This window comes from Nestor notabilis, unplaced genomic scaffold, assembly GCF_000696875.1.
Source record: "Nestor notabilis isolate BGI_N333 unplaced genomic scaffold, ASM69687v1 scaffold3939, whole genome shotgun sequence".
Classification (NCBI taxonomy): domain Eukaryota; kingdom Metazoa; phylum Chordata; class Aves; order Psittaciformes; family Psittacidae; genus Nestor; species Nestor notabilis.
Window position 1 is genome coordinate 11,295 of NW_009943961.1, and position 10,243 is coordinate 21,537.

Below are 10,243 nucleotides of genomic sequence, written 5' to 3' on the forward strand. Positions count from 1 at the left end.
CCCCGGCCCTTCCAGTCAAAAAGCCTCAGTGTTACAAATTTGAACACGCCAGGAGGTTTGATACTTAGGTTTTGCTTTTGAAGCAAACCAAATGGCAATACAAATTGTTCATTGCACAGGGTAATGTACATGTTCAGCCAAACACCTGATGAGATCAGGGTTTCCTAATGTATTTCTTCTAGATGCACAGATGCTTCTAGTGAAGGTTCTAAAAATTCAGTGTATCATTGTTTATTAGTAGAAGCTACTTGACAATTGCCTATGGGATTATATTAATTCCTATGTTACAAGGTCATTAAATTCTTGCTCTCAGTCATTTGTCTATACGAAGATCGGACTTTGAGATCCAAACGCAGCTGCATTTGTTGACTAATAATACACTTCAAAGGTGTGGGGGTTTTTAAAACACAAAAAGTGAACAGTTTAAAAAAACAAAAATAAAAATACAGGGAAAGCAGAATGTGAGAAAAATGCAATTATATTTCAGGAATGCTTAGGAAGAAGAGAGAACAAAAAGAAAGAGGAGGTTATTCAACTCGGAATCAGCAAATCCATCTGAACGTAGGAGATACAGGGGGAAACATCCTCCATTTCCCACAGCATGGATGAGAGGAAAAGACATGTTTATATTTCAGAACAATAATAAGAACCCAAAGAACCCATCACAGGACTTACGATACACACTAGCTTATACTGTTTTCTAGTAAAAATATAGGATAACTTTTGGGGTTTTTTACTCTTTTAGGACTGCATTGTCACCTACAAAGTGCATTCTTGAAACAGCCATAAAACCTACACAAAAAAATCACCTTTAATTTCCTCTTTAAAGTCATGACTGTAGCATGTATACTCAAGTAATAACAGACTAATAAAAATCAACCAGCAACCGCAACCCACTTTTAATTAATAGTCAATGAAGAAAGTTAGTTCCAAGTGCCATTTTATCACTATATGCAAAATTACAGTCTACCAAATCCTAGGGATTATTTTTCAAACATACTTCTTGTCAACTCAACTGTTTTCAGTTGCTCAAGATGTTCTTCCTCTGAACAAAACAAAGCAACACATAAACAGGCTGCATAAGGTGAGGGTTGCCAGAGTTTTGATCTTGTACCAACACCTACTAAATGGGAAGTAAGTAGAGACCACACAACAAGGTTCAGGTCAGAGACAAGAGTAACCACAACACTGCACAGCTCTGTCTTCCTCTCCTTATTTAAACAGATTAGGTCTCAGCTCTGCATATTGTTAATATGATCTGATGGCCCCTTTTCCTCAACCTAAAATGACCTTCCACTGAAGTCCAGAATAACATGAAGTCTGTAAGACCTATTATTAACTGAGTGCTCTGGGCTTTCGATGGGCTGGAGGCTCTGCAAGATCAAGAAGTTCAGTATCCCGATTTCCCGAGAGCTCTACACTTAAGTAACTGAATTTTCAGATTAGTTCCTGGCACAGGAGGGCCTTTGCAGATCATATATGAGACTCACACAGGCTGCAGTGTTTGCGGACTGCCACTTAAGACCTAGAAATTAGAAGCGTTTCTGCGCCTACAATCTGTCTCTGAAGTGCAGGCCAGTCTAGATGATACGTGCCAAAGGCTGGTTCTTAGTTCAGAAACCCACAGGCTTTATAGGGAACCAAATTACAACTTTAGAACTTCCTCACTGTATTTGATTATGCATTCTCTTTTCTACTGTGCAATCACTTAGAGTATCAAACTAACATCACCAATTCTTATCTAAACCACAGTATTCCTTCCAAATTGTCAACTCAGGATTTTCCAATTTTGAAGTTGAGGCTTTTCCTCAGATGTCTGATTGCAGGACCAGACCTTAGCTGAAGAGTTTGAATTCTAGTGAGATCATGCTTCCAAAACCAGTTCTCAGTTCTAACTTCCACAGCTTAGCTTCATTTGATTTTCTTTATTCTTCTATGAACAATATGCACTTTTTTTTTCTTTTCTCTACATTCCATATGGACCATTATAAGTTTGTTGGTTTGGTTTAGGGGGGTTTGTTGGGGGAGGGGAGGCTAACACAAAGAAACTCAAGAATCTTTTAGTTAAATGGTGACTATAAGAAAAAGGCCAAGCAGTATAATTTATTCCTTCTTATATCAGGGCCAGTCTCATTCACCTCAGTGGCACTGGTTATCTTCTCTACTTATTCACTGAATATTTTGCCTAAAATTTGGAAATTCCAAAATTTTTTGAGGTTGACTGCACTCAACTAGCTAAGCAAACCTAAAACCACAATATGTTAGAACAGAAATATTTCTTAAGCCTTCAGTTCGGAACCAAATTTGAAAAAGCTAAGAGGTCTCATAAATTGAAGGCAGTAAACGAAGAGGGCAAATAAAATTTTGAACATTTACAAAAAGGATCATTCCAAGTTTGGCTTAAGAAAATAAATCAGCTTCAAGCCACTCCGACTTCTAGCTTGATACACATCTCACTTTGCAACACAACAACAAATGATAAAAGTTTACACAAATTCAAGAATAAAAATAAGTTCTTATGAAACATTTTTTTAAAAGTAAAAAACAAAACACAATGAAAACTTAATAAATTTGTAACAGCCTTTGAACAAGAACTCTTACATGAACAATGGTAAATTTAATCCTCTCATTATCCTCCTTGTAAGGAAATTCTTCCCACACTGCAAATGAAAACTAAGAGAAGATCAAACCACACAACCTGACCAAGATCACAAAGTATAGGCTTGTTTATATCCAAGACAGTTCCTTTTTTTGTTGCATAAACTGAATCTTATTATATTCCATGGCTAGATTTGCATCATCTTCTGCAGCTAAATATGCTCTAAATCAAGAGCTTTGCTGCAATTTTTCAAAAGGACAGACTTCTGCTCCGCCACCATGGATTTTTAAATGAGACTTTAAGTCTCCTGACAGCTCAAGAGAATTTAGGACACAATCAATAGCAGAAACAACAGAAAAATATCAGGTATAAAATTAATATTCTAATTTGGTCCAATTTTTATGTTTAAATAGTTTTAATTTTTGCATGTTTTACTTAGAACTGTTAATATGACAAAGCTTTCAAAAACTTGCATCACATTCTTTGCTTGCGCTTAAAAAAACCCCAAGCTTTGTAGCAGCAAATACAATTTTACTAACTGGCATAGCAAACTTAGTGGGCTTTTTTTATTTATCATGATTATAGCATCCTAATTATTTTAAAAACCAACTACTTTCATTGTTCAGTATTACTCAGGTTTAGTGGTGCAATGTAGCTATTCAACTCTTTATGGTACTGTTAATCAAGAATTAGGTAGTTTTAATCTCTTTGAATCTCTCCCTTGTACTCTGTATTCTCCACATAAATACACGACTGCTTTATTTCAGTTCCAGTGTTGCTGAATCCTACAATACCATTTTGGTCATGACTTCTGGCACTTTATATTCCAAACATTAGATTCATGCATGATTTATCTTCTTAAACAATGTTCCTGTCCTCAATGTTACAGAAGAAACTTGTAAAGGTCAAGCAAATTACCAGTTTCAGGAAACTCAAAGGCAGAAAAAGTAGTAAAACTTATTATTGCATTATTTTCTCAAATATGGTACTAACACACTTAGCCTTTTTTAAAAAACCAAGACCGTCCTTGTGAAGAGATTTTGATATAATGCAACTCTTTCACCAAACCAGAAAAATAACTGTTTTTGATAAAACGTACAATTAATCCAGCACAGCATCCCAATTCAACATAAAAATAATTGTCTTTTTTTTGTACATATCACAGTTATTTAAGTACCACAGAGCAGCAAAAGCAAACCACCATGCCTTATTTCCCTTTTTTTTTTCCTCCCTCTTGAATGATATGAAAAATACTTTTCTTCAGTAAAACAGCTTCTCTCTCATGTCATACTTGTCTTTTTCATAGGAAGATTTATGCTCTTTCCATACAATGTAGCAAACACATGTTGGAAACTCACTGTAAATCCTTAACTACAACTTTAAAACACTGAGAAGTATGCCACTGTACCAACAGCACTGCTAGTGTGCGGGAAGGAAATGGGAAATATGGATTGTGGAGGGGGAAAAAGTGGGGGAGGGGGAGAAGAGGTAAGAGGAAAATGTTTAGAAGAGTTTTTCCATGGCACTATAGAGTGCTTTCCCTTGCTCTTGATAAGGTTAATTTTTTTTACTGTTTCTTAACTTCATCCTCCAAATCCTTTGTGTAAGTGAATCATTTAGTTGAAACCACACTATGAACTAGTGACCTCTGTAACATTTTGTGAAATCTAACTTTTTTTCTTTTTAAACTAGTAACACTGAAGGAATCTTGCAAATTATTTCAAAGTGATTTTAACAAAAGGAGAAATAGCTTCAGAGTCTTATGACACAGCAGCTACAGAAACTGATGATGTGGCACAAGACTTTTCTCTTTACTGGCAAATCAGAAGGGGGCTAAGGCTATTATTTTGCTTTGCCTTTCCACAAGGCTCCTCACCACAAAACATGGCTTAGAGACATCTTTTGTTCCTCCATCTGGGTTAGGCTCTTTCTCAGATGATTTCACCAGCACAGTAACTTGCTGCCCTCTACAACCTGAGCTTCACAGACTTCCAAAGAGTAAGTTTTCTTGGTAAGCAGGAATAAAATGAACTGATTGTGTTATTTTTGCAGTTGAGTGATTCATGCATGTTATATAATACTTAGCTTTCAGCTAGTGAACTGTTCACAAATACAGTTACTAGGCTTTGAGTTTATTGCAGATGTATTCTATGATTCTATGCAGAGAATCATGCTTTTAAGGTTTTCTATTTTCTCTCAACTTTGTAAGTGTGCAGTTTTATCACATTGTGTGCACCTGACTTGTGCCTTCCATGATCAGGCTTCACCTGACATGATTCTGTTTTAAAGCTAGTTAAGTTCTTAGAACTGCTTTGCGAAGAAGTGTTAGAATCTCAGTGCCTTGAAACATGACCTGCAAGCCTGGCAGGACAGTTACCATTCTACTAAAAACGCACTCAACTACAGCCAAGGTATTGAAAAAAATATCCCCCCAAATCTCTCTCCATAAAACCATTGAGAGACTTTTGTACTTATTCCGTATGAAGCAATGATAATGCTTTTTACATTGTCTACATGGCAAGTAGATCAATTGCATGAAGGCCTAAGTAAGCTTTTTCCTTAAACTTCATAGAACTTTACCAAGTTGTTCCTCTTGGTTTCTAAGGACTACCGTGGCACTGGGAACCAAAATTATTCGTTGGATATCTTGTGACACATAGTAGAAGCACTGAGAGAATACAACCAGAAGGTGAAGCTAAAGTTCCAGACTGAAACTGAGAGGAAGTAACAGCAATCAGAAGGAAACAAAGAACATGAAATAGGCATGGGGGACAGATTTTGTAAGGATCTGTTCACAAAAACCAGGATCAAGTCACAGGATGTGGAGACAGATTTTACACATCAGGTCTGACTAAATGTTAGAAATATAGTAATAAGGTGTTCTACCAATATACACTGTCTGAAAAGCAATTCCTCCTGAAGCACAAGATTGCTTCTCAACCCAGCGTCTGCAAAGTTTATCAGCATAGCACATTTGCATAGTGCTTGTAGTGCAAGGCTTCTCTCTGCATAGATGTATTTCTGCTATTTACTTAGATTAGCCCGGGTAACTGAGGATGCTGTAGGGAGATGGAAACCCTGACTCCATTCAAACCTGGGTTTAAGATATTAACCAGTTATGAAACTTGATTAAAGGAACATTAAATACAAATGATACAAAGTCAGAAAGGCAAGTTAGACAATACCACTAATTATTGCACCCAGCCATCATACACGGGCTCTGAGCAATACAGGAAGTTGACAAGCATGTATTAAATTCCATGATTTCGTTACTACTTTATTTCTTAGAATTCTCTTTCTCATTCAGTTTGTGGAATACATCATGCATTAGGCATCAATCATCACTATGAAGCATAGGAAATCAGCACTTATATGTCTTACCTTCTTTGTTAACTGTGTTTGGAAAACAAATCTAAAGAGCATCAAGAAAAAGAAGAATCCCCCAATTAAGAAACATGAATGTCATTATTACAAAAAAACTAAAACCCAAACTGAGCATAACTGCTTTCCTCTGCTTCAGGGTTCCCACACTATACTGAGTGAAGTCTCTTAAATTTTCCATTATATATGTGCTTTGACCAGTAATGTTACATTTTGACTCATCTGCTGTTTAAGTTGAACAGCCTGACATGATTCACAACTCTAATTCTGCCAAATAATAGGGTTCTTCTACTGCATAAAGTGTTCTAAAATGTTCATGTGGCTTTGAAGAGCAGAAATTTGACATGCAAAATTATTTATCTTTCACAACATCAGTATTTCATCTCAGAAGATGAAATGTAGATGAAACTAATTTACTTTTAAGGTAAATTAGTTCATGTTAATTTATAAATTACATACTATTAACAGAAGCATGGGAAGACTATAAAGAAAACTTATCAATGAAGATCTTACATTATGTGCAGTACACAATGGTTGAATTGCATTTAACTAAATTATAGGAATAGAAAAATTAAATTTTTATCATCAATGTGCTCTACTGTCAGCTATGTTTTACAGCAAATAATAGAAAATCAAACATAAAATGCTACAAAACATGCAACCACCAATGCCGTGTACATTCCTATTTTACCTGGACAATAGGCAAATAAATCTATTTCACTGTTCTATTTATAGAAGCAATCCTGCATTGACCTCACCTTAGATGAGGATACATATTTTTAACAAAAATAACTTTAAGAACAAGAACAACAGACAAGCCATGGCTTGGATGCTTATAAGGCTAGCAAATTCTTCACAAGGACTCTAGTACAATGCTAACTTGGATTATTCAGAGAGATGCTGGAATCCCACCCTGCAAGACTTTCAAGGCTCATGCAGACAAAAGGGTAGGCTCTCTGTTGGAGATGGAAACACTTCATTGAATCACAAAACGGTTTTGGTTGGAAGGGACCTTAAAGTTTCAGTTCCAACCCCCTGCCATGGGCAGGGACACCTTCCACTAGAGCAGGTTGCTCCAAGACCCTGTGTCCAACCTGGCCTTGAACACTGCCAGGGATGGGGCAGCCACAGCTTCTCTGGGCACCCTGTGCCAGCACCTCAGCACCCTAGCAGGGAAGAATTTCTTCCTGGTACATAATCTAAATCTACCCTCTCTCAGCTTAAAGCCATTCCCCTTTTCCTGTATTGATGCTTCTTAAAACCAAAACTTGCATGTCATTTATCACTAATAAACTTATTTTTCCTCTTCATCAACAGGATACAACTTACAAATTTAATCATGGGAATTCTGAGCCAGCTATCAATCATTCACCTCCTCTGGGCTGCTACGGTCTTTTGTCAATATGAAGACTATGATTTTGAGGATGAATACGATGAGGTGCCAGATCATCAACATTCATTTTATTTTAATCCAAGTACACAAGCTGAAGTTCCTCGCTTTCTCTTTCCAGTTGAGTGCGCCAGAGAATGCTTCTGTCCACCAGCTTTTCCATTATCAATGTACTGTGACCATCGCAAACTTAAGACAATACCAAATATCCCTAGTCATGTCCAACAACTTTATCTGCAAAGCAATGATATTGAAGCTGTGCCTGCAGGACCATTCACTAATGTTACCTTCTTAAGAGAAATTAACCTCAGCTACAACAAGATTAAATTTCATATGATTGACCATGGTGTTTTTGCCAAACTTCCAAACTTAGTGCAAATTCATTTACAACATAATGAATTAGAAGAATTTCCATTCCCACTCCCCAGCTCTCTAGAGAGACTCCTCCTTGGTTTCAATAAGATTTCTCGGCTATCTGGAAATGCACTAGAAGGACTACCTAACATAACCATGCTTGATCTTTGCAATAACTTTCTTGATGACTCAGTACTCAAAGGAAAACCCTTTTCAAACATGAAGAATTTAATGCAGCTAAACTTATGCAACAACAAATTGCAGACTATGCCCCCTGATCTACCATCATCACTTATGTATCTCTCTCTCGAAAATAACTCTATTTCTTATGTTCCAGAAAACTATTTCAACAGACTTCCAAAAATCATTGCTCTAAGAATGTCTCACAATAACCTGCAGAACATTCCACGCAACACTTTTAATCTACCCAACCTTCTAGAACTTAATCTTGGACATAACAAATTGAAACAAGTTTTCTATATTCCAAGAAGTCTGCAGCATTTGTATATCGAAGACAATGACATTGAATGTACGTTGATGGTTGCAATTCTTTAAAAGCAAAAAACATAGTGGATTTTGGCATTGGCTATGGGAGGGGGGTGGGTTTGGTGTATTTTCCCTTCCATCCAGAGTTAGGAACTTCTAGCCAATACAAAGAAAACTATCAGAGGCATCTCTTTTGTTGTGCCCTTGGTTTCAAGGACCTGCCATCTTACAGCTTCTCACTTAAGTCACGTATAAACCAAGCATAGAATCCAGCAGTCATCCAAATGCACGTTGTTCAAGAGGTACTCTGATGTCCTTATTTGCAGAGAGGTGAGCTTGAGCTATTAGTATCCTGAACTAATCAGATAATGTGGAAGACCACCACCCCATTCTCTTCAAGATACAGTGAAAACACATGCTGTTAGTTGAAACCAAACCAGTGAAATTAGAAAGAATTTTATTCTTGCACCTTACCCCTAATTTTCAATTTTTTTTTTTCCTAAAAAGTTAGTACCAGTTTTTCATATAACAAGCTAAAACCTTTTTGAAAATTGCTGTTTAGGCAATTGATCAAAATATACAGAGAAAAGGAATTATGAAAATATTCCATTCACATAAAATAGTAATTACAAATTGCAGCAGTAGTCATATTTATTTTTTCTTTAGACCTCAATTTTATACTTTGCAAACCCCAGGATTTTTATCATTGCCATTTACAAAATCGATTTAAAACACAGTGAAAGATTATGTTGGTGCTGCGCACCACAAAAGTATTTTATGTTTTAAATTTCAAAACATAAATTTCACTTTTGCAATAGGTCTTAAATAGAACCATTTTATGAATTTTAATTAATATTTTTCTCTCTCTTACAGTCATAAATGTTACTTTGATGTGTCCATCTATTGATCCAATGAACACCAACCAATTAACCTATATACGGGTGGACCAAAATAAGCTTACTATTCCAATCAGCACATATGCTTTCTTTTGCTTCCCTAACATTCGAACCATTTATTATGGTGAACAGAATGTTAATGTCAACAAATCAACTCAGCTAAGAATGCCAGTGTTCCGACGATTTTTAACACCAGAAGAATACCATGAAGCAGATGATGACCACGAAATACACGATCATGAAACCGAAGAAGATCATGAAGCGGAAGACAACTATTTTCATCCATACTTTCAGTGAAGTAATCATCATTAACGGGTATAGACAGAAACTTTTACTTAGTTAGGGGGTATTCATATCCACTTCAGAACAGCGGGATAGTTTGGGATATTTAAGATACATCTATAAAGTGGAGACAATTTTAGTGTAGGTAAATGCCCTGTTATTGATGAAAAAAAACCATAATACTAGGAGCAAAGAACACCTCAGCACTAGATAGCAGCCTAATATACAACCTGGGTTGATGATTGACCCATCCTTAGATGAGCAGCCTAAGTTGAAGAAACTTGACCTGAAAAAGCTTTTATGTTCTAAAGTTATCCAACTTGCAAAATTACTAAAATACGAATCAATGTCATGTTCAATAGCAACAAGTGGATACGGCAAAAATCTGTCCAGCTACAAATCCTACTACTGACAGCAGAAGAAAATAGACACACTAGAGAAAATACAGAGGGTGAGATCACAGAGATTCTTTCACAAGGTTCCTCCACAACTTCCAGAAATAAAGATGTTTCTTCTTCCAGTTCCTAATTTGACAGGGGAAAAAACCCCAACAAACTGAGTTTTGAATCTGCCTCATATTATGTTTGCAGTGTCCTGCCAACATGTATTATAAAATGTACTTCTCAGCTTGTACCTCAACTACCACAACTATCACAACTCATTCAAATCAAAGGAGATTTTAGCTTACTAGTAATATAGGTAATGAATGACCACTCAAAGGTCTTAGAATCTAGGGAAAATTATGTACATTAATACAACCGAACCATTAGTATTTACATTTTACCTATGCTTTATCCCATACTATTTTAGAAGGCAAATGAAAATGTAATTTAATCTTTTTATTATAATTGTTCA

General features: G+C 36.2%; 1 protein-coding gene across 1 annotated transcript; it reads left to right on the top strand.

The window, feature by feature from the left end:
- Positions 1-7,319: 7,319 nt before the first annotated feature.
- Positions 7,320-9,403, top strand: OMD (osteomodulin). The gene is made up of 2 exons (XM_010022194.1): positions 7,320-8,253; positions 9,084-9,403. Exons 1-2 carry the CDS (start codon positions 7,320-7,322, stop codon positions 9,401-9,403), a joined length of 1,254 nt encoding a protein of 417 aa, XP_010020496.1.
- The last annotated feature ends 840 nt before the right edge of the window (positions 9,404-10,243 follow it).